A 25,450-nucleotide genomic window follows, 5' to 3' on the forward strand; every position below is an offset into this window, starting at 1 on the left:
GATAGATAAACCCAGTCAAGAGGCTGAGGCAGCTGGGAATCTGTCAACAGACTGGTTTTCCTGGGGAGCCCACAGAGCCCGCCGGGGTCAGTTGCTGCGACTGGAAGGCAGGGCTGGCTCGTCCTCGGCAGCAGAAGGGATTGTTTCCTGCGTCGGGCAGGGGTCCCTGCCACCCAGGCCCGTACTCAGTTCACCTGATCTGTGCTCAGTCAGCCCCTCACTTTGTGTCCTAGTGAGAAGAGGCCCTTTTCATTTTTATTAAGCAAGCAGCTGAAATGCTAATACCTAATGTCCTATTTTTTTTTAACACTGGGAGTTGTTTGGCATCGAGCCACAAAAACAAAAGATATTCCCCAAATCCTTGGCTGCTGAAACCCAGCCAACCTACCAGGCCTGAGGACGGCCTCGAAAGAGGAGCGGCGAAGGAAGGCGAGCTGAGATGGGAGTGGGGGGGTGTGCGGTGCCCTCCACGTTGCCAGGCAAGGGCTCCTCAGTTCTCCCAGGCAGGGGTGAGGTCCGTCACTCTAGTGCTTTAGAGCGGTTGGAGAAGGGGGTGGTCTGCGGTAACTGTGCTTAAGGCTAGAGCTGCCACTGTCAAGGTCACTTACCTGAGACCAGAACAAGTGCTGAGACTGACCGTGGAACCAGAATAGCCCTGCACGTGTCCATGGTAGTAACAGTGACCCTGAAAGGAGGAGAAAGTCGGTTCAGTCATGCTGTCTTCTTGCCCACTCACAATAAACCAATGGCCTCCAATCATCTTGTTTTCAGCTACAGAATTCCCTTTTGCATAAAATATTGAACCAGTCAGCGGTCTTAATGTTTCATGCCAGCCCCACGTGACCCAGCCAGGATCTATGGCAGGAATATCTGATTTACTTAGAGATTATCAACAGGGTTTCTAATTGCATCCCGGTTCCATTCTCGTCTCTCTGACACCCTTCAGGAAAGCCCTGATGTGGAAGGTTTTACAAACTCCAGCAGCTGAACAAATCACATTGTGTGATTTTCCGCATTACAAATTGTCTTTTGTAATGAGATGAGGAACCGTGTGGGGTATTTAAGCACACTGTGAAATGCAATAAAATGAGGCCCAATCTATGGCTTATGAAAACAGAAAAGGCTATGAGAGGAAGGGGGTGAGGAGAGATAGCGGGTACCTCCATGAACTGCCCAATTGAGAGCAGAAAGACTCTCTTAGCAGGAGAGAAAAATAGGAAGGTCCCCTAAGACAAAAGTCCTTGGGTGACATGCCTGCAATATTCCATTTCTTTAATAATGTCACTTGCAAAAAGAAACCACAGCACAGACACGTCCTTAGTGAAGATAGATATCTGTCCGGAATCAAGGTTAATTTTATTGTTGAACAAATATTATGTTGCAGCCCCAGTTAAGTGGCTGGCTGGCAAGAAACGCTAAGTGCACTTAGTGTTGCTCATTCAAGGCCTCTGAATGCCAGCGGCATGCAGTCCCGAGGCAAAGGGCTGCGTCTTCTAAGGGACAGGAGAAGTGGACGCTGGGGTTTCAGCCTCAGCACACATCTCCTTCAATCAGGACCACAGTTAATCACTTTTTCCAGGGCAGGGCAGGGTGTCCAGTTGTCCTGCCCGACAGGGACAACATTCCAAAGACCACCTTGACTTTGGTAAGAAAGAGGGCCGGATGGGATTGAGTGGCCAGGGAAATCCCATATCATGAAAAAGGGGCCAAGGTGATCTCTTTGTCACTGAACAGAGGACAAAATTTTGGGATCATCTGAAAAGGCAATTACAGGAAGGGAGTGCTGCAGAACATTTGTTATTTTGACTTTTTCTTATTGATTCTGGAAGTTCTTTATATATTCAGGATGTTAATTATGTGAGAAATGTCTTCTTAACTGACTTACGATATCTTTTATTGTATTTATTACAAGAGTTTCCAATTCTTATACAATCAAATTTATGCATATTGTGTATTGCTTAAGATGGCTCTCTTCAACGTTATACATATGTCCTCTCTTATTTTCTTCTATTACTTAGAATTAATTAGTTCTTTAATCTAAATTGGAATTCATTCTTGTATGAGGTTGGAATCCAACCTTCCCCACAAACTAAGAGACAGCTGTTCTTCACCACCATTTTCCTTTTCTTACTGATTTGAAATGTCACCTTGTCAGACATCGAATGCCCACATATGTATGTGGCTCCATCTCCATGTTCTCTGTGCTGGTCCACGGAGGCAAACCTCCACCTGTCCATTCCTGAGCCAACACCACACTGTTTTAATTCCTGTTATTCTATAGGAACATTTTGATATCAGAGCAAGTTCTCTTTTTTGATTGTGATTAAATTCACATACCATAACATCCACCTTTTAAAAGCATACTATTATGGGTGTTAGTACCTTCATAATGTTGTGCAGCCATCACATCTAATTCCAAAACATTTTCATCACCCCAAAAGGAAACCTCACACCCATTAGCAGACACTTCCCATTAGCCACCCTTGGCAACCACTAAACTACCTCCTGTCTCTATGGATTTGCCTATTCTATTCATTTCATTTCATTTCATTTCATTTCACATTAAGTGGACTCATACAAAATGTGGCCTTTTGTGTCTGGCTTCCTTTACTTAGTATAATGTATTCAAGGTTCATTCATGTTGTAGCAAGTATTAGTACTTCATTCCTTTTTTTTTTGCTGAATAAAATGACATTGTAGGGATATACCAAATTTTGTTTTCCCATTCATCGGTTGCTGGGGATTTGGGCTGTTTCCACATTTAGACTATTATGAATAATGCTGCCATGAACATTTATGTACAAGTTTTTGTGTGGACATATTTTTTTGGTTCTCTTGGGTATACACTATGGGTAGGTATATGGTTATATATCTGTAAGTGGGATTGCTGGATCTTATGGTGACTCTGTTTACATTCTGAAGTACTGCCAAATTTTTCCCAAGCAGCTGAACCATTTTACATTCTCAGTGTATGGGATGAATGTATGAACTTGTCCACATCCTCACCCACATTTGTTATTGTCTATGATGTTGATTACACCCATCCTAGTATATGTGAAGTAGCGTCTCACTGTGGTTTTGATTTTCATTTTCCTAATAACGTATGACATTGAACATCTTTTTACGTGCTTATTGGCCATTTATGCATCTTTTCTGGAGAGACGTCTATTCAAATCCTTTGCCTATTTTTTAATTGTTTTTTTTTTTTTGTCTTTTTATTAAGTTGGAAGAGTTCTTTATATACCCTAGATTCTAGACCCTTACTGGAGATATGATTCGCAAATACTTTCTCCCATTTTGTGGGTTGTCTTTTCACTTTCTTGATGTGTTTTGTAGCACAAAAGCTGATCATTTTGATGAGGTCCAAGCTCTCTATTTTCTTAATTTGGTTGCTTATGCTTTAGGTGCCATATCTGAGAGACCCTTACCTAACCTAAGGTGATAAAGACTTACACCTATGTTTTAAGAGTTTTATAGGTTTAGTTCTTACATTTAGATGTTTGATTCACTTTGAATTAATTTTTTTATATGCTTAAAGTAGGGCTCCAATTTCACTCTTCTGCATGTGGATATCCAGGTGCCCTGAACCATTTGTTAGAAAAGAATTCTTTCCCCAATTTGTCTTGGCAACCTTGTTGAGAGTGAGTTTTCTTTTGATACTGCTTTTTCTTCAGAAGTTTCTACAGTATTATTGCCTATTTTCTCTTTCAGGTGAATTTTAGGATCAAATTTTAAGCTCTGCAAGAATCCTTTGAGATTTCAGCTTGACTAATTTGAATGTAGAGGTCATTTTAGTCCGGATTTGTAGTTTTCAAATAAGAAGTTTTTCTATTCATATACACGGTATGTCTCTCCACATAATAAGGCCATTGTTATGTCCTTCTGCCTAGTTTTAGATGTTTTTTTTTTGAACGGCTTTGGAAAGTTTTCACTTGGCTTATGTCTAGGCATTGTAGAGGCTTGTTGATATCATAAATAGGGTCTTTTTATCTATTACATCTTATACACGGTTATTTTTAATGTAAAGGAAAGCTTTTTTATTTTTTCAAGTTGATCTTGTATCACAGACTCCTGCTGGGCCATCTTATCAGCTTAACAATTTGTAGCATAGCTTGGATTTTTTATGTTGTTGACTCTACCAGCTGGAAATAATGACATTTTCTGGGCCTCCTTTTTGACCCCCATACAGTGTTGAGGAGTGGGGTGGCCTGGTGGCCAGAGACAGAGGCGGGAGGGGGGATTGCCCACAGAGGGGAAGCACATGCGCAAACACGGGCAGTGGCGGAGGGGGACAGCTCAGGGAGGGGCTTTGTCTGCTTGGCTGGGAGATTCAGGCGCGGAGGCAGACTCACTGCCCCATTTCTCCTCTGGCGAGGGTGTCCTCTTCAGTGAGCACATGGCCCAGGGAAGGGGGCACGAGGGATAGTCCTGGGGGACACTGCCCAGCCAGCCGCCAGGCATCCAGCCAGGTCATGGGGGACCCTTGCTGCCAGCCTGCCTCTTCGGTTTCCATGGGAAGTAACTTTTGAAAGGCCCCATGGTTCCCCTCTCTAGGTAACACTAGCTTTGCGTACTTAAGGGAGTCATGACAACAATCCTCTAAACATGGGGAGGTTGTGTAGCTGGAGTGTAATGCCCCAGGGCATCAGAGCGGCCTGGTCCCCTCTGCACAGGGTGGGGGGATTTCAGCCCTGGGAACCCAGCAGACATGTTGGAGCTGAGATGACTCAGGAAGTGAAGGGACCCAGCTGGTGTTATAAGTTAGGCTGCCTGGGGGAACGAGCATCACTGGTTTTTGACCTACTCATCTTTGAGGGTCTTGTACATTTAATACTTTGCTCCATTTTAGATAACTGTGAAATATTGCTATAGGAAACCAAGTATTGGTTAAAAAATTAAAAACCAAATGGTGACAATAGTCTTAATGATCAACCTTTGAAATTTCAAACTTATTGATTCTCAGGGTCGATTTACTTTTTAATAGATTACTTATCAAATGTGCTTTCAAATTAAATACCCAGAAACATAAGCTTATTAAAGAATGAGCTGAGAACAAATTAGTATAAAATTAATTTCCAGTTCAACAACTGGGCTGAATTATTGCTTATAAAAGAGGAGGGGGTGAAGAAAAACAAGAGGAGCGGGTGGATCCTAGCTCTTGTACTCTGGTCCTTAAACAACCCCAACTCTCTTAGTCAGTACCAGAGTTAACACCTCATTTCTTAGCTCTAAAACTACCTTCTATTCACCTTCAGACAGCTGACTAGCAAGCCCATTGCTCACTCTGGACTATTACTAGAACTCCAAATTCCAGATCCTCCAGGACAATTGCAATCTCATGAAGTTTTGTTTTTTTCAATATGATTAACTAAATGTTTAGACAAATGTGATTTGGTTTTTATAATATAGAAGTCATCATATAGATAAATTGACAAATCAGAGAGACAGACTCATCACACGAGGTGTCACATAACTGCTTGGGGAATTTGACCATGCGGAGTGGAGGAGATGTACGTTCCTACTCCTCTGGGGGGCTTGATCCCCTTTGGTGGTGGCCAGGGTCGAGAGAGAGAAGTGCAGGCAGCATCACCTGGGGGCCAGCAGTGCCCACTCAGCAAAGTCTCCAGGTGAGTGTGTGTCCCCATATCTGAGGGCCAGGTTGCCTCCTACAGACTGATGTTAACAGGCAGGAACCTGCCGGGCCTTGTAGATTCGCAAACATGTGGCCTGTTGGATCTGGATGTGGCCACACCTCTGAGAGATGCAGGCATCCATCATGCCTTGGAGGTCTTGGGCCCCAGGGCCCACTGGATCTGTCGATCACAACAATTACCCTTGCAAGCCTCCCCAGCTGCATCCCCTCCCAACTGCCTCAAGAGAGTCAAACCATACCATCTCTTTCTTTCTCTCATGCTCATGTCTCTAAAGACGTGGCTGAACAAGACATCATCTTATTTGCACAGCCGTCTTGGCCTAGTTCTGCTGATCCAATACATTCTCTTTCTACCAGCAAAACATAAGAGAAAATAGTCCCAAACATGCATAACCACAAAATTACATCTTTTCCTTTACAAAACCTCTAACCATTTATTTTATATACTTATTACTTAACCTAATGCATTTCCCCCCTCCGGTAAAATAAACTCTCCTTCTGTTTAATACTATCAATCAAATATAATGGTGGGGAAGAGGATATAGAATAAGAACACTTGAGCTTGAAAATAGTAGCCCTCAACTCTATGCCATACGGGAAGTAAAATAAAAATTCTGTTACCCAACTCTCAGTGGACTAGAAAGAAAGGAACTTTATATGTTAAATTGCTAACAAAAGTGGCTTGACCTCATGATTAAAAAGGACCTGTGAGCAGACAAATTCCATTAGGGAGTAAGCTGAGCAAAAATTATTTTCAATGTTCTTTTCCTTGGGAACTTTAAAGGGCCTCCCCTGCTATATGCAATGTGACAAACTGTCTTGATGTAGCATTTGAATCACACAGTGTTCTAGCTGGAAGGGAACTTCAGGCCGTCCAAGACCAACCTTCCCTGAACAGTTGTGGAAACGGAGGCCCTGACTGGTTAAATAACTGTCTAAGGTCACAGAGCTGGTTCATGGCAGAGCAGGGACTAAAGGTCAAGTCTCTCGTCCCCAGGCCGGACAGCTTCTCTCCACATCTTGCTGCTGTGAACATGCGCCCTCGCGATGAAAAGTTATCACCTAAAATCCAAACTTGGACAGAATACTCTTTCAAGTACAGCAGAGCCTCATCACTCAGGGAATCCGAGGAAAGTAAAGTCATTTCCAGACTCAGAAATATCTGCAGATAGGAGGGGTGTGCGGGTGAGTGAGTGTGTGTGTGTGCACACGTGCATGTGCGTGTGTGCCTGAGCTGCTGACCTGCATTTCAGCACACCTACGGTCCAGCCTTTCCTCCCCTGTACGGAGCATCAGGCCTCCACATACCAAGGGTTTGCTTGAGACCGAAAAAAGGTTCCAGTGCATTCAAGCAAAGGAAGAAGTGACTTTGCAGCCCTGTGTGTTTCTGACTGAGTGACATTACGCTTTCCCCTGAGAGTGTACAGGATGGATTGTTGAGAAGTAAGTCAGCACACCCATGCTCCCTAGGCCATGTCTGCTCCCAGCTCTAACAAGAACCGTGTCTGCTTAAAAGATTAGGAAGGACCAACCTCAAGGGCCGCTCATGTTACTTTGCGGTGTTGGCATTCGGCAGGAGAGAATGCAGCTTACCAAATTGTGTTCCCGATCCTTGGGAGTGCCCTGTAACCTGGGCCGGGAAACACATGGCTGCCATAGTGAGAGTGCTGGACCGATCTGGAGTTGGAAGTCTTATGCTTTGAGACTCCGTCTCTATTTTTAATTTGTAAAACGTGATCGACACTTGCTGCCCGGGGTCTCAGGGATCGAATCAACCTGTGAAATGTATGTCCTTGTCACAGATCTGGGATATGACGACACGTACTTAAACCCATTATGCTGTAAGCGCTATGTTCTGCCTGTCTATTTCCGTCTGCACTGGACCCCGGCTCAGTGTATGTTTGCCGAATGAATGAATGAACACGTGTGAGAAAAGCTGACCCCTTAGAGAGCAGGGAGTGTGGTTTTCTTACACCGCCACACTAGTTCCTAACTCACAGCTCTCAAGCTTCTTGGCTGTCGTGCGGGACTGTGTAGATAGATGAACAGGAGCGGGAGGGACTTGAGGGGCTTGGTGGGCGCGGGGTCAGAGACACGTGCCTTCGGAGCCTGGCGTCCGGCAGAGCTCATGGACCATTTTCTTGCCCACAGCTCCCTCTCCTCCTATTATCCCGACACATGAAGGACTTCAGAAGGAACGGATGGTCCAGGGTAGTTAAGAGATGCTGTGAATCCATTATCAAGGCAGAGCAGTGGCTACAACGGGCTCAGTTTTCTAGAAGCCTGACTGTGCGCCAGGTTCAGTGTCTGTTTCGTGTTCACGGTCCCAGCTGGCTCAGGGCTCAAGCTGGGATTTTAGCCTGGGCAGCCTGCCTCCCTGGCTTCTGAACCCACCCTCTACACACACTGCTTCCAGACAGAAGGCTGTCCCGGAGCCTCTCCTGACACCTTTACAGAAGGAAAGTCACCACACCTGGAGCTCCTCTGGGAACTCACTGCACATTCCACGTGGATTTGGCTCTTCCATTGCTTGGCTCCTAAAGCATCTTTGCCACGGGTGCATCGTGTGGTCTGTGGCCAGACGGTATGTTCCTTGAGGATGGGGAATGTGTCCCCCTCCCTCCTGCACACCGCCACGTGGCACTAGACCTTGCTCAGTTCCCCGGGACTTCAGAGTGACGCACTCAGCAAATTCCCAGAGGGCTGTCTGCCCCTCCCCGTATCCCAGGACAACAGGTCAGCAGAGCATCCTCTGCTCTCCCCAAGAAGTACCTGCTGGGTCTCTCTCTTTGCAAACAAACGCCAGCCCGTTCCTGAATCCACCTCGCTACAGTTTTATATACTAATTCCACAACACAAGCAGCACGGCCATGGACATACAACAGACACACTCCAGTGTTTTGTCTGCATTATAGTGGTTAGGAGCTCAGATTCTAGACCCAGGCCGTGTGAGTCTGAATCCTTATTAGCTGGGGGCTTAGTCTAGTTACTCAAGCCCTCTATGTCTCAGCTTCCTCATCTGGGTGTAAAAATAGCAAAAACTGATTTATTGTGAGGATCAAACAACAAAATGTATGCAAAGCGCTTTGCACAATGCCTGGCACGTTGTTGGTGCTTACTTCATGTTACATTGGGCACTCAACAAACATTTGTTGGTGAATGGGTGTATAAATGAATGAGTGAATGAACGCATGCATGAAAAGGTAAGGTATGTCACCATGATGGAATGGGCATACTGGTCTCAGAACTTTGGACTTGATTAAGGAGGCATTGAGGAAGCTCTTGATGATTTGTGAGGACTGAAACACAAGTGCAAAAGGGAATGGCATAAATAGAAAAAGATGCTCTAAAAGGATCACGTAGGCAGAAGTGGTGGCTGGATTAAACACAGGTGAGATGAGAAGTGGGGAGAAATGTCAGGTGGCCATGACAGTCTTCCAGCCGAGGAGAAGGGAGGAGCTGAGCTGCAGCAGCAGGTATGTCAGCGGATCAGGAAGGGGGGTAAGGTGGCTGTGAAGGTGGAAATCAACACAGGACACGGCGAGGACCTGAGGGGAAGAGGGAGTGCGTAGTGCCTTGGCCAGTGGGAGGACGGAGCAGCCTTCTGAGACAGAGGCAAGCCCGGAAGAGCGGATGAACTAGACATGCAGAGAGTATGGAGATGTTAGGGAAGTTAAGTCCATTTTAAATCACTTTTTAAGAATGTGATAACAGGCCTAGCTCATACCTGGTACCTGTACGAGACGGGAATGGTCTCTGCCTTCCCTCCTACCCCCAGAATCATCTTCCATCCTCTTCAGATGCTCTCTAGCAGAGATGGGATGTGGCTGACTCTCTAATACCCATTTGCCCTGACATGTTCAGTCCTAGCCGATTGTAGAAGGTTCTACTCCTTTGTGATAGGAAACACATTTGCCGTGGAAATGAATGGGATGTCAGTCAAACAATACTTTTGATCAAGATATGGGATTTCATGCCTGTCTGATGGTCCAGCCTCAGTTAATATTGAAGGTCCCCTTTGGACATCTATTATAGCAAATGTTTTCATAAATTTTTTGAATGAGAAACACATACAACAAATGGAACCCTTCAGGTGTAGAAGGTCAGATCTTTTTCCTTCTCCCCATCTCCATGCCCCTGGTCTCAGCAGCCATCTCCTCTTACCCGGGCTTTGGGCTCTTCCATGAGACCCAACGGCCTGACCTCGCTGGATCTCTGCTCTTGCCCCTCTGATGACCTTCAAGCTGCAGCCAGTGGAATCTTCCAAAGTCTATCCCTAGATATGACATCCCCTTGGTTGACACTTTTTTTTTTTTGCGGTACGCGGGCCTCTCACTGTAGTGGCCCCTCCCGTTGCGGAGCACAGGCTCCGGACGCGCAGGCTCAGCGGCCATGGCTCACGGGCCCAGCCACTCCGCGGCATGTGGGATCCTCCCGGACCAGGGCACGAACCCGTGTCCCCTGCACCGGCAAGCGGACTCTCAACCACTGAGCCACCAGGGAAGCCCCTTGGTTGACACTTTTTAATGGCTTCCCCATCTTCCTCCATGACAACCAAATTGTCACCTTGGCCTCCAAGTCCTACATACTCTGGTCCCTGTCAAATTGTCGACATTTCCCCACTTCCAAGTAAAAGTTGGCATCAGCCAGAAATGTCCTTCCCTTTCCCATCCTCTGGTTCATGCCTCCTTAAACTTCAGATCTTGGTTCACATGTTCCTTCCTCCATGAAGTCTTCCATGATTCCTCAGACTAGATTAGGCCCCTTTGCCTTTCCTTTGGTGCACTCAGCACAGATTTTAATTTGGTCTGTGATTCTTGGAATAATGTCAGTCTCTACCCTCCAGCTCCATGTGGGTCTCCTGTCTGTTTTTATTGTCAGTGGGAGTCACAGGGCCTGGCACAATAGGAATGCTCAGTTAACATGCATGTAATAGAAGGATGTGTTTGGACCAAAGCACTGGCAACGTTTAGGAGACTTTCTGGAGGGCATTCTGGCCTTTCTCAGAGTTGTCTTTTGGGATATAGATAGCATAAACATCATGGGCATTGTCTCCCACAGGCCTTATTAAAAGAGACAGTATAAGACATAATCTTCCCCTTAGATGTGGCCAGCAAAGGCTTAAGCCACAAATATTTCATCCTGTCAGGATAATAGAGAGATAAAAGACAGGGGATCAATTCCAAAATTAAAATCAGCCACTAGTTTGCTTGTCAACCAGCTTACACTGATGGTTGAGAGATTAAATTTTAAAAAGAAAGATGCTAGCGAAAAAGTGGTTCTTATTTTATATATAATTTTAAATTTAGGGAAATCCATCGTGTGCTGACTTTGGGGGAAAAGGGGATGAATCAGCACATTTCTTTTTGTTTCCCAGCCTGATTCAGTAGAAACAAAACCTCCAAAGCTGCATCTGTCTCCTCACCACGAAAGACAATATGAGGCCCTGAGCTCCCCTTAAAGGGTTTCTGCTGGAAGATGGGCTGTCTAGGGCTAAAGGTTTTCTTTAGTGAACGAGATTGTTCACCCATCTTTACAGTAACATGGCTGACAGCTCAGAACAGGCACTCAAAGGAATGGGGGAAGGTGGCCCCAGATTACGAGAAAAGTCATTGTTTTTCTAATTGTAAAAGCGATATATGCTTGCTGTTTCTGGAGGTTTCAGGGTGCCAATTAACTCAGCCTCCAGTTGGTTCACCTACTGAAGAAAGATTCAAAGAGTCCAATGAAGATCAAAATACACTACGAGCTTCACTACTTCTGAAAGAGGGGTTTCTGGTATATTCCATCAGAGGACACAACTTAGGTCAGGGCAGAAGTGAGACTTCCTGCAATTTCTAAGCCTCGTCTCCCCTCATCTCCCCACCCTGCTCTTATTAGCCAAGCCTGAGGACCCATCTTGGTGAAGCTGGTGCTGCAGGAGACCATTGCTTGGAATACTCCACAGAGGGGCCGGCAGGGCTCACCACACTTGACTGAGGGAAGACAGCAAGGCTAGCTCACGGCCTTTCCAAGGCAGGGGCTCTACTGCCTCCCCAGTTAGCAGGGACCAGTGGTTGCCAGGGCTTGCTTCCTCCCGCCCTCCTCTCCCTGAGAAGATGCTTCCATGGGGAGGAGTGAGGGAGTGAGTCTGGGGGTGGGGGTAGGTGTTTGCCTGTCTATACAGTTACCTCGTGGAAAGATGAGGGGGATGAGAAATGTAACCCGCCCACCACCCCATATATACCTCAATCAGCCCAAATAGAAAAATACAGAGTCTCCACCAGAGACAACTACTATCAACATTCCAGTGCCCTTCCATCCAGGCTGTTTTCTAAGATGCCTGGATTTATAGCCTTCAGCCTTCGCAATCCAAGTCCCAAACAGCCCCAGCTGCTGTTGGACCCTCGTTTATCTAGTCCTCTATTTCTTCTTCTCTCTTACCATATGTTTTCTTCCCAGATGAGAAAAAAGGACCAAAAATGCCCTAAGAAGAGGAAATTGGTCAGGGAGATGGAGACAGAAAACGTGAAACTATTAAAGTAACTTTGGAAGAATATCTTACATCTTCTAGATGGTCTGTAATCGACAAGCACCTTCACTATCATCTATAAGGGAGATTTGGAGGATTTGAGCCTATTGTCAAGTATTTCTAGGTTCTCTTTTTTCTGTTTCTATTTGGAACAACAATTTACACCATAAGGAGAGCTTTTGTGCTAATTCTAAAGGCGTATAAATGACATCCTCTTAGGAGAAAGAAAGAGAAAAAAAAAGAAGTCAAGTGAAGTCAGGGCACCAATGATTACTTATATCTGAGATGGACCCTCAGGTCTTCTTTTGTGGCCTCCATCCTTATCCTGTGCTCCAGGGTCATATAGCTATCTGCCTACTGAACACCTTTACTATGCTGTCCCACCACAAACTCAACAGGGACAAATCTGTATTCACTGTCCCTTCTGCCTTCTAAAACCAACAACTGGTCCTTAATGACACCACTGAGAAACAAACTGCCCATCCCATGGCTTAAGCAGAAGGGGGAGGATTGCTGGTGCTTCTTTAGTTTTTTTTTCCCTGTATTTTCACTCTGGAATTTTTATTGGACCTATTCTGTTCTCTTTAAAATATTTCACATTTTTCTCTGACTTTCCTATTATCTCGCATTCCTGGAGGAGCTAATTCTCATTTCCCTTGTCATTTACGCTGGCTTTTGTTAATCGTGTGTTTTGTAATTTTGACTTTGGGTCATCTTTGATAATATTCTTCTTCTTCTTGGTTTTTGATGTGGGAATCTCAGGTAACCTGGGCTGTAGAAATATCCCTATAGAATTGTTTTCAGTTAACTTCAGCTTGGGCCCATGGGATGCAGGGTTGCTGATTTGGGACCAGTTTTGAGGTCAACATTTACTGGGAATTCCATTCCTATGCTGGTATTAGAAATTTGAACACCAGCCCACCCATTCCAAATATACACTTTATGAGGCTAGCTGGGGTTTCACTTTCTCTATTTTTTATGAAATCTTTGTTCAATCCAGGACACCTGGAGACAATTCTCTCTGTTGCCCCTTCTCTGTACTGAAGTTTTACTTGTCCCTTTTTTCACAGAGGAAGCATCTCTCTGGGGCCCCAGCCTTCGTGGGATTCTCATTTGCAGATGCCCACTTCTTTTGCCCCAACCCCCAAGCACAGGGCCCTCTCTCTGGGTCCTGAATAGCCCGTTGGGGTCCCGTGACCTCAACTCACCAGCTTAGTGCTCTGAGCTTACATCCCTGATTTGTTTCTGCTTCCCAGGGATTTCTTTGACTCTCCCAAGCTTGGTCAGGCATTAACAAAAATTCTGCCGACAATAATGGCTACTTGACATTTCAGTTGTAAATGTAAAGCCTGTCTCTAAGCTTCTTCTTTTTAAAACGAATACCCATAGCTGTTTAAAACAAGTAACCATCCTGGTCCTCAGAGGGCAGCAACTCTCTTTAATGCCCACATTCACACCTGGGCCTGAGCACACTAAGCGTTTGTTAAGAGGAATAAATGAATAAAGTTAGCATCTTGTCTAAGTTACATATAAAACTTCAGATACTAGAAAAGCTAAGAGGTGATAAATGTCACATTCCAGTAACAACCATGATACAGAATCATATGGACACGGTGGATACATTTATGAAAGGTTAAGCAGAGTCAGTTTTCCTTTGAATTTCTTTAAGGGACTTACAAGTTTAATGCAGCCAAGTTCAGCCCAGGGGTGACTGCTTTCTGAGCCATCTCTAATTTGGGCTTGGTTTCCAGGAAGAATTTGCCCAGCTTAGCATCCCATGGTCACTGGCAGGTGGGTTCAGTGTCAGCCTGCAATCAAGCCATACCTTCAAGGACTGTCCTGGCACATGCCTGGCCAAAGCCAAGTTTTTCTGGAGTTATAATGGAATGTCTAAACCGTAAGCAATTCTCAAACTCGTCTCGGGGTATAAGTGAAAGATCTAGGCCTGTGACTTTGCTTAGAATAAAACAGCTACAGAGTTTAAGCACAGATCTGATAGCAGAGTATCATGGTGGTCCAGGCATGCATGACTTACTGTGTAATTTCGAATGAGGGAGACATCAGTGCCATCTTGCAGATAGTGGGTTTCTGTGAAACTGCTGGCAATGAGACCTCTGTGGAAAAATAAAAACAACATAAAAGATGAGCGTAGAATTGCAATGATATGTGGCTTGTGGATGTCTAGCCTGTAGGGTGGCATGGATCTGATTCCCTCCTTATTTTATAGATGACCTGCTGAGGCTCCCATAGGGCCTTCACCTGCTCAGGTTACCCAGGGAGAACCAGGATGAGACTCAGGCAGGTGAGATTCAGATGCATGTGCTTTGAACAGTGGCCCCCAGAGTGCACGTGGTGCCCTCCTCACCCGCTCCCACCTCAGGCCTCCAACACACACAGGTGTGTGTGTACACGTGCACATGCACACACATGCACACACCCTGCTATGAACAGCACACACAGATTTCTGAGTTGGGAGAACCACTCTTCTGGAAGTCACAAGGCCCCACTATCTAGAATCAGCAGCTAAGCTACCCGCTGGAAAAATAATGTTGGACCCACAATATTGGCCCTGCTAGTTCTCCTGCAGGTGAGGGAGCCAGCTGTCAATATTAAAATGTCAAAGGATAGTTTAAAACAACAATGAGGGGCTTCCCTGGTGGTGCAGTGGTTAAGAATCCGCCTGCCAATGCAGGGGACACGGGTTCGAGCCCCGGTCCGGGAAGATCCCACGTGCCGCGGAGCAACTAAGCCCGTGCGCCACAACTACTGAGCCTGCGCTCTAGAGCCCGTGAACCACAACTACTGAGCCTGTGGGCCTAGAGCCCATGCGCCTAGAGCCCGTGCTCCGCAACAAGAGAGGCCCCCGCTTGCTGCAACTAGAGAAAGCCCACACGCAGCAACAAAGACCCAACGCAGCCAAAAATAAATAAATAAAATAAATAAATTTATTTAAATAAAACAACAATGAAATGTTAGAAACAGTGCTGTAGAAGGTGAGGAAAAATGCTTTTGGACACGTGGAAATACTGAATTTCTAAGATGACTTGGTAGAGAAGCAACACCTCTATTTACCCTAAGATTGCGTGCAATCTACTACATCTTCACTGATGGCAGCAGAGCCTGAGTTTGTTTAGGTTTTAGACTATTTTGTGATTTCTGCTGCCATATGCACATTCTATCCTTCTCAACATCGCTGCCACAAGTATTTCCTGTGCACCGACTACGTGCTGGGTGCTATACCAGCTGCTGGGATATAAAGATAAATAAGGACACTGCCTGGGGAGGTGACAGACAAAACATAATACAGTGAGGGGAGGGCTGTCACAGAGGCAGGAACAGAGTCTTACTGGGTGAACGGACACACAGCAGGTGGAGGGTAGTGAAAGGGGGAGGCTTTAGAGAGAACACAGAGGGAGTCGGCCAGGCAAAGGAGGGCTGGGAGAAGGGCATTCCAGACAGAGGATGGCAAGGCCAGGAGACCCAAGGGTCTGGCATCTGGGGAGCCAGGTTGGTGGGAAGCAGGGAAGAGCTCTAAACATCTCTGGATTTTATCTGTCTGGGCAATAACGAGTGGAGAGTTGTTTTAAATACTGGACTTTGCAGGAGGTGCAGCACACAGCAATGATGCTGTCCGCCCTCCCTGCCCAGGGAATGCACTTTGCACCACTAGTTTCTGCTGGGGTCGCTCCACCCCCAGTCCCGAGATGAGTGTGGGACCCAAGCTAACCAATCTCCAAGCTTCCCTGCAGCCTGCCTGGAGCTAGGGCTTCTGGAGGAGAGGTCTTTCCTCTTTGTTCTCAAAGCTACACACAAATGCACTCAGGGCCTCCTTCGGCCTGGCCCTGGCTGTAGGAGGATGCTGCCGGGGGGAAAACCCAGCCATCACCAGCTGTGACAAAGGACACAAAAGAGGAAACCTTCCAGTTGCCTTGGGGGCCCACTTTGCCTCTCCTTTTCCTCAAGAAACCCCTCTCTTTTGCTTCAGCTGGTTCCAGTTGGGTTTTGCAACCAGAGTCCTGATAAACGTGGAAGGGAAGAAATCAAAGTGGCAACGCTGCAAATGTAACAGATGAGAGTGCGTTTCTTACAAAGTCAGAGTTCTCAGACCCTCCCCCAGCCGAGTCCAGAACTGAGAGTCACCTCCCTGTTTTATATGGGTTTCGATTTATTTAGGACATGCCTGGTTTAAATCAGTTAGACCCTCACAGCGGGCCTGAGTTGTGCTCTACTTAACAGCGAGTGTTTGAGAAGAAAGTGCCAGAAATCTAAAAGGCAGACAGCCTCTCACACTCACTGACAAAGCTCACGGACCCTTCCGCACCCCTCACCTTTCCCTCTGCTCAGGAGGAGATTAATCTGGCTGGAGGAGGTTAACCTCCCTGCGGCTTTTGGCCTCGAATTCCCATCTCCTAAGCGTCCCTCCTCGGGGTGTCACAGGGCCCCTGGGGCGGGCTCACTGCCAGCAGCCCCGCCCGGAGGGTCAGGAGCAGAGGAAGGAGGGCGGGCAGGGGAGGTGATGGGGGTTTGGAGAAGGAGCTGGTGGTCGTCCTTCACGTGGCCGAGAGTTTCAGGAAGGGGTAGGAGCCTGGCGACCTTGGCGGGGCAGCTGCAGGGGTGGGCCCAGGAGGTGGGGACAGGGAAGGTCATGGACATTTTCCAGAGGGTGGTTCTAAAGGGGAGCAGGGGGCTTCCCTGGTGGCGCAGTGGTTGAGAGTCCGCCTGCCGATGCAGGGGACACGGGTTCGTGCCCCGGTCCGGGAGGATCCCACATGCCGCGGAGCGGCTGGGCCCGTGAGCCATGGCCGCTGAGCCTGCGCGTCCGGAGCCTGTGCTCCGCAACGGGAGAGGCCACAGCAGTGAGAGGCCTGCGTACCGCAAAATAAATAAATAAATAAATAAAAATAAATAAAGGAGAGCAGAGAGATGGGGTGTGAAGAGGCGGAGGGGGTCATCTAGAGGGACAGGCTGGAGAGATGGGGGCAGAGAGGGGCAGCGGGCAGAGCAACAGGTGGCCGGTGCCCAGAGCACAGGTGACAGCCAGGACAGAAGCCATCGCCTGAGTGAGGTGGGCCCCGTCCAGGCCTAACGGTTTTGGTGAAGGAGGGAGCTTAGTAAGCCTCAAGATCGCAGAGCAAGGCAAAAAGGAGAATTTAATATAATTGAAATTATGATTACTTATGAATGCTTTACTATTCAATAATCATTTTATTTTACTTATCTCTTATTAATAATTTAGTAATTCTGTTCCTAACAATGTTGGATCCTCCTTTTGGACGAATCAAGGTATATGAATACCTAATACTAAGACCGTAGCACAAAGAGGAGGAATTTGTAGCACAAAGACGGAGAATTGCAAGGTTTCTAACTGAAAGATGATGTCCGAGAAGGTGATTCCCTTCACAGATGAGAAACACGGAAAATCCGGCTGGAAAGCCGGAGATGGGGGAGGAGGAGCATTTGGTAGACGGCAGTCAGCGAGCTGGTGGACACGAAGAATGTGGGGCTTTAATGGCAGTAAAATGAATGATGAGGTTTTAAAATGTCACTCAGTCCAGTAAGACAAAGACCCATGAATATTTCTGCCTAAGGAACCCCGCTGGTTTTCATTGTGTCCAAATGCCACTTAAACAGAAGTACAAGCACCGTCATACTTTGAGCTCTAGCGACTTCTTCAGTCCTATCCTATGTCTCCTTTTATTGACAGAGGTTGAAATGGGGGCTGCTGAGGACAGCCTGAGAGTGTCCCCCTACAGCTAAGACACTGAAGGACACACCCCTCTTTGAGTTTTCCTCAGAGTCTGGAAAAGAAATGCCGACTGACAGCTCAGACACTGATACCACTGTGGGTGGCACATCTTCCCACACGGAGCCCAGATGGGGGCTGATGCTCTGTGAGAACGGAGACCCGGCCTTTCCCACAGCAGCCCCAGTACGGAGAGCTCAGAAAATCCAGAGCTTTCTCAAGCCTCAGTTTCCCACTAGGGACTGGAACAGGAGACGGAGGGAAGCCGCATGGCCTGGCCTCTGAGGCCGACGCTCCGTCCCGTGGGTCTGGGAACTGGGAGTTGGACACCCCCACAATGCTATCAGAACCCTCTCGACTCCGATTTCGTCTCAGTGCCAGGCGGTCCACCGCATGTTTCCCTTAGGCTGTGAAGAGCCCAGGGCAGTGACAGTGTCCAGGTCCCACGCTGGGGTCATACCGCTGCCCCGCGGAAAACCCTTGAACGGCTCCCCATCCCACTTGGATACAATCCCAAGTGTTCACCACCTCACCCTCCTAGTGCATGATGCCTGCCTTCCTTGTGGCTCGCTCTCTACCAGCCAACACACCTTCTGCCTTGTTCTAGAACATTCCATACCCTCTCCCCCTTAGGGCCTTTGCATTTGCTCTGCCTTGTGCCTGGACCATCCTCCAGCTGGCTCTTTTCCATCCTACAGGTATGAGTTTAAACATCTTTGCAGAGGGCCCTTTCCAGGTCATCTGATCTCAGTAGCCTCCACCACCAGCATTCTCCACATCACAGACCCCCTTCGGTTTCCTATTTTGTTTATTCACCTGTTTATTTATTCATCTATATCCCCTCAAGAATTTAAGCCAAAAGAAGGCTCTGTGCTCACTGTGACCCCACCCGAGCCCAGGCACTGTGATAAGCCCTTTATACGTATTGCTGGATTCTGGCTCTGTGGGTTAGCTGCTAATTTTATCCCAACTTAAAAAGGATGCCGAGAGACAGGGAGGTTAGCTGACCTGCCCAAGGTCACACTGCATACGGCGGCATCCAGGTGGTTTTGCTTCAGAACTTGCTCTCTTACTGTGTGGCGCTGCCTTTGGGGGCTGGTCAAGGATAGCTGCTGAGTGCCTGCTATAGGCGCTGTACCAGGTGCTGGATAAATACATGCTGAGCGGGATAACGGATGGATGGATGGGTGGGTGGGTGGATGGGTGGATGATTGGATTGGAGGGGAATGCTGCAGGCACACTCTCCCTTTGTCTAGGGCTATCCTCTCCCAAACCCGGTAACACGTGACTCACATCCCTCTTAGGTACCATGACCTGCCAAGGAGCCATGGATGAAACTGGGAAGGCACGCAGTCAAAGTTTTCTGAGATGCCTGTCTCATTTAAAAGGGGCCGGAAGTCAAAGTTCCCTTGAGAAAGCTGAGAAAGGTGGGTGGACAATGGCCATATTGGAAATGTGACAGCAGTGGACCTATTTCCCTTAGATTTCCCCAAGGAGAAAATCCAATTACATGGATTCTGTATGTCAGCAAATGGAGACAGAAGATGAATGCATAATTTCACGAGAACATTCTTTTTCTCTGCTTATTAGATTAGCTGATCTAACGAGGCATTCTGTTCCTCTCCATGCCAGAAAATAAAATGCCAGGAATTGATTTTGCTGTTTTCCATTTGTTTTCTGTTGCAAGTGACACCTCAATATTCTCTCATTTCACCAACATCTATTGTGTGGGACTTTGGGTATAAGACCCCAAGAGCTCACCGTCAAGTGGAGGACAGACCCAGAGAGAGATCAGAGCCCCGTGACAGAGATACACCTAAAGCACTGAGGGAGTTCAAGGAAAGGCTTCTAACCCCGGGGAGGTGGTATCCAAGTGAGTCGTGAAAGATGGGGAAGGAGTCAGGCTGAGAGGGGCTTCGTGAGGTGGGGGGGGTGGTGGGGAAGAATGAAGAAGAGAGCGTTCCAGATAAAGTTGCTACATCCTCAAAGGCATGGAGGCATGGAGCGTACAGAAACAGCATGCTAGTGAGGGATGGGCACAGGGGTGTGAAACTCTATGGCGTTTCAAGTTGTTGAGGTGCAGGGTTTGAGGGAGGGAGACGTGCTGCTGTTCACATCGGCAGGCTGGGGACAGGAGTCACTGACTTGATCCCGCACGATGGGGAACCGTGGCAGTGATCTGAGCAGATGAAAGCTTTGGAGCTAAAGGCCACTCTGACAGTCATGTAGATAAGGCTCTGAGGGAGAAAAGACAAACAGGCAGCAGGAAGGTTAATTAGGAGGCTGGTGTGAGCATAAGAACAAAGGGTCAGACCAGGACGGGAGCCTTTCGGATGGGAAATTCAGGAGATGGGCAGAATTAGGAACCTCAGCTGTCAACTGAGACGGGTAATTCCTAAAGGAGGGAGAGAAGAGGGTGAGTTCAGCCTTGGCCGTGTTGAGTGTGAGGGGCCTGAGCCCCGTCTTTTAGATATTCCAGCAAGCAGCCGACTCTGTGAACCTAAGGTGTAGGAAGGGGCTTGGAGTGAAGACAAAGATGCAGACGCTCATTTTATGGCTGAGTAATATTCCATTGTATATATGTGCCACATCTTCTTTATCCATTCATCCGATGATGGACACTTAGGTTGTTTCCACCTCCTGGCTATTGTAAACAGAGCTGCAATGAAACGAATCTGAGTTATTTGTAGTGAGGTGGATGGACCTAGAGTCTGTCATACAGAGTGAAGTAAGTCAGAAAGAGAAAGACAAATACCGTATGCTAACACATATATATGGAATCTAAGAAAAAAAAATGTCATGAAGAACCTAGGGGTAAGACGGGAATAAAGACACAGACCTACTAGAGAATGGACTTGAGGATATGGGGAGGGGGAAGGGTAAGCTGTGACAAAGTGAGAGAGTGGCATGGACGTATATACACTGCCAAACGTAAGGTAGATAGCTAGTGGGAAGCAGCCGCATAGCACAGGGAGATCAGCTCGGTGCTTTGTGACCACCTGGATGGGTGGGATAGGGAGGGTGGGAGGGAGGAAGACGCCAGAGGGAGGAGATATGGGAACAGATGTATATGTATAACTGTTTCACTTTGTTATAAAGCAGAAACTAACACACCATTGTAAAGTAATTATACTCCAATAAAGATGTAAAAAAAAAAAAAAAAAGATTCAGACAGCACACGCTTGCTTTATGTGAGGACGAGTAAAATCTTTTCCTTTCCAGTCGACGATTGTGTTTTCTCATTTCAAAGTCTTTGGGTGGATAGGGCTGAATATGATCATTTAGAATTTACACTGAAACATTATGATGTAGATACCATACGTCCTTATAAAATCTGTTGCATTTCTGAAATGATTTCAGTATCGAAATAAGAACCATTATGCCCCAAACTGCTTCTTTTAGAACAATATTGAAATGATCCTACTCTAAATTTACCATTGTATAATTTAGTTATATTGTTATATGAGGTGGATTTCACCAAAATGACATAGTTTATTCCCCAAAGCATAGGAAAGCAGGAAGAAATACCTGCTCGGTTTTACATCTGGAAGGGAGCCCTTTCTCTACCCCACCTTTGGAATGAGTTAAGTACCCCTCTCTTGTGCTCTGCCAAGGTTCTGTTGCAGAATTTCCCCTGTTCTGTTCTGTTTCTTGTTGGCTTGTCTTCGCCCACATTGGGTTGAGCTAAGGGGCAAAAACTACATCCCCAAGCCTAGCATAATGCCTAGCTCACAGTAAACGCTTAACCAATAAATAGAGGGCACAAACTGAATCGTTATCACAGAAAAGCAACTCAGTTTGGATAGAATGTATTCAAACTAATTGGATCAATTAAAAATTGAAAGAAATTTCTTTCATTTAAAAAACTTTCTTACTTCTCTTTTTGGTTTGAAATTGTTGTCACCGATCGTGGAGGGGTTGTGGGGGGTGTGGATAATCACATTCACTTCCTTGTTATTTCAAGAGTTCCCAGTGCTGTCAGGTCATCAGGACCAGCCCTGACAACTTGACCTCAGCGTTAGAATTGCTTAAACGAGAGAAACAGGGAAAGGAAAGCTTCAAGATTGTCATCAATTACTTAGAATATGAAAATCTCATTGATGACATGTCACCTTTCTCCTATTATTTCTTTGAAGACTAGGCGTATGGTTTGTGGGTTTAATTACTCTATGCAGCATATTCAAGCAAAAGCATCATAAGACAGCTCTTGTTTGTCAATTAACATCAGAAGGCACTTCAGATACTCTCTGCAATTAAATCACACAAACACTGGAGGCTTCAGTGATCCTCCTAGTGAAACCCATTTGGTGTTCAAAGGATCCAACCCAGTTTTCTGCTGAAGATTTACTCCACCGCAAGTTATTATTCCACAAATTACAAAATCATTCATATATAAATTGGGGTAATGGTTTTCTTTTATGAGAATTTGGAAGTACAGCTACAAAGACTTTCACACGAGGGATAAACTGCTTGGAGCGTTAACAAAATGCAGCGCACAATAAAAATCATAATTAAAAATCATGATCAGGATTTTCCCAGTTACTAAAAAGAATATCCTTTATTGAAAATTATCTATTCCTCAACCAGAGCCAAGTAAATATAGAGAAAAGATTGAGGAAAAAAGCCAATATGTACCCAGACTGGATTCTGGATTCTTTCATACTCTGGAAGAACTAACTCACTCGGGTTTTTGGTGAAAACGCTAGCCTGGTTAGAATCATGGGACTCTGATGTCATTGGATGTCATTGGATCTTCTGGACTATTTTATGGAGAGATCAGACAACTGAATAATTCCCTATAAGGACAGTGCATTGAGGTATGAAATGACAGGAAGGAAATGGAAATTAAGAAAGAGAATCAGAAATCTGGTATTTTCTACATCTGAGCTTTGGTTGAATCTCTTTCAGAACGTGGTTTTTGCAAATATTTATGATTTTTGTTTTCCTTGTGGGAAGAGTCATCATAACCTGTTAAATAACTTATGCCCTGGGTTCTTGATTTGGGGAGTGAAAGCAAAGCACCACCACATCGCCATCCCCATCTTGTCACCTTCATCAGCTTGTCCACCTCCCTCCAGCTCCTGCCATTTGTTGGATCAGAGTGTGTCGGGCCCTGGGCCACCTGCTTGTCAACTGCACTTTCTTACCCTTTCTTGGCAGAGACGCTGTGTGGTAGGGACTGTTATCAACTGCCTAACCAGGAAGAGGAAAACACTCAGAGAAGTGAAGTGATTTGTCCAAAGCTGCATAGCCGTGCTGGTAGAGACTGAACTTGTCTCTCTTTGGCTCCAAAGCCAGCCTCATCCTAACCACTGGTCAACACTGCCTTGCCAGGAAGACATGATTCTGAAGGTCTGAAAAAAAAGCAGCAGCAAATCATATTCCCTCTTTTTCTGAAATCATTTTTCCCACAATGCTAATGGGGCTTATGCTGTTTCTCTTAGCACTCAATTCAATTTAGCTATAAAATTCAAATTATTTTTGGTTACGATTTCAGCATTTTGGGATCCCAACAATTTAGGGATCTGTACATCTGTACAAACAATGAAGCATTTACATTTGGTTTTCTTTTGTTATTTTCCATTTACTAAGAGACTCAAAATGATCAAAACAACTTTTTTTTCCTGGAATTAAAAAAAAAAAGTTCCCTTTCTCCAGCTCTTTCTCATTTAGTTTCACAAACCATAATAAATAAAACTGTTGATACAGCATTTTAGAAACTGTAGGGGACAATTACGTTTCCTGCAAAATAATTTCTTACTATACTGCTTCCATTTTAAGTCACAAGTCCACAGAATTTTGGATCCAATCCTGTGGCACCGACACTGAAATATGTTGCTATTCCTGACATTTCCGACTATTCAGATGACCCTCTCCATTCATGAGTGAACGGATTACATGTGCCACTGTGGACAGTTTTAGACTCAGTGGAAATCTCTTTAAGAACAGCAGGGCTGATTTGCCAACTGCGTTTTCCAGCTGGAACATGAAAGCACGTGAAAAATGGTGGGTTCCTGCCTTTATAGCTCCACAGCTGTCATTCTACATGGGCCTAAAGCTTTGGGCTACTTTTCCTCCTTTTAAATGACCATCTGTGGTTCGAGAGTCTTTTGCCTGTGGGCTTACAACTGTTCTAGGCTGTTTTCTTGGGGGGCTGTGCCGTGTGGCTTTCGGTATCTTGGTTCCCCGACCAGGGATCCAACCCGCCACAGCACTGAAAGCGCCGAGTCTTAACCACTGGACCGCCAGGGAATTCCCTGTTCTAGGCTGTTCTTGATGTGATGACTGTCTTCATAGTATGAGATCTATCAAGCTTAATTAACATAATTTTTAGAAAAATAGGGCTGTAAAACAGGAAAAGTTGAAAACCCAGTAAACTATTATTTCCAAAGGTAAATAAAGCCCCACACCCACTTCTCTCAGAAAGGACTGCAAAAATAGATTCTATAGGTTAGCTTCCATTGTGTTCTTCAAACGTCACCGCCGACATAGGCAAAACAGCCGTTCTTTTTAGGCTTTAGAACTTTCCTCTTCCTTTTGAAAAATACCAGTTGGCTGTAATAGCAGCAGCAGTAGATAATATTTGTTTGAACTCTTACTAAGCAAAAGCACTTTATAGGCATTGTTTTATTTCACTTTTACAACAGCCATAGTCGGCAGATGCGTTTGGAGATGAGGAACCTAGGCTCAGAGAGGTTAAGTGACTCACCCATGGTTGCACAGATAGCACTGTACAGATTATCTGACTTTGCCGTCCAAGCTCTTCCTGCCACACTTACACACTTGCCTTTTGTGCTCATCTCCCCTTAAATAGACACTGTATTTAATATGCCAATACCTGACTTTGAAAACAATTAGAAATTGTAGCTTGGCTTGGGTGGGTCTGTCCATTTCCCATTTATTGCCATGGGCTCCAAATGGAAAGGCACAGTTAGGAATGATATGCACCAGGATTCTGTTCACCTCTAGTCTGAGGAATAATCACGTAAGTGTGGTGATTTTATGTGTACTGGTGTAGGGAAGGTTGACACTATTCCATAGAGAGGTGTATGAAAATTTCAGTAGTGCAGGTAAATGAAGAATCAAGCCCATTTATATTTACTCACTGGTGCTAACCATCATTTGAAAATAATCAAGTAAGTTTGACACCAGAAGCCGAGTCAACTTTATTCATTTCTTAGTTGCCCATCTTGCCCTCCACGGAGGGGGTATTTCCGAGCTGCTGCTCACCAACCCCCGTTTGGTCCACATTGTGCAGAGACATGTTACAACCAGTGGTTCTTTAAATCTTTACAATAATAATGTGAGGTTAGCATTCTGGCCATTTTATGGATGTAGAAACTGAGGCTCAGAGGTGTTAGGACATTTGTCCAAGGTCACAGAGCTACCAAGTGGCAAGAGACTGAGGCTGTTAGGTGCTAACATACGTTACACCCAGCCTGTGGCCATCACTTGTACGTGGAGAGACATGCTTCCCTCCCCCATCCAACAAAACCCTTGATTGATTATTCGAAGGACTGCTTTTACCGAATTGAATAACTCA

At 45.9% G+C, this 25,450-nt stretch overlaps 1 protein-coding gene across 1 annotated transcript in view; it reads right to left on the reverse strand.

Annotated features, from left to right (window-relative positions):
- Positions 1 to 25,450, reverse strand: part of ADAM12 (ADAM metallopeptidase domain 12) — a gene marked incomplete at its 5' end in the record, with an annotated part of 390,130 nt that overhangs the window by 117,486 nt on the left and 247,194 nt on the right. Inside the window, 2 exons of the mRNA XM_079699713.1 lie at positions 609 to 685; positions 14,200 to 14,278. Coding sequence (XP_079555839.1) covers positions 609 to 685; positions 14,200 to 14,278 — 156 coding nt within the window. The remainder of the gene's footprint in view (positions 1 to 608; positions 686 to 14,199; positions 14,279 to 25,450) is intronic.

The sequence above is a fragment of the Hyperoodon ampullatus genome, assembly GCF_949752795.1.
Source record: "Hyperoodon ampullatus genome assembly, chromosome: 1".
Taxonomy (NCBI): Eukaryota; Metazoa; Chordata; class Mammalia; order Artiodactyla; family Ziphiidae; genus Hyperoodon; species Hyperoodon ampullatus.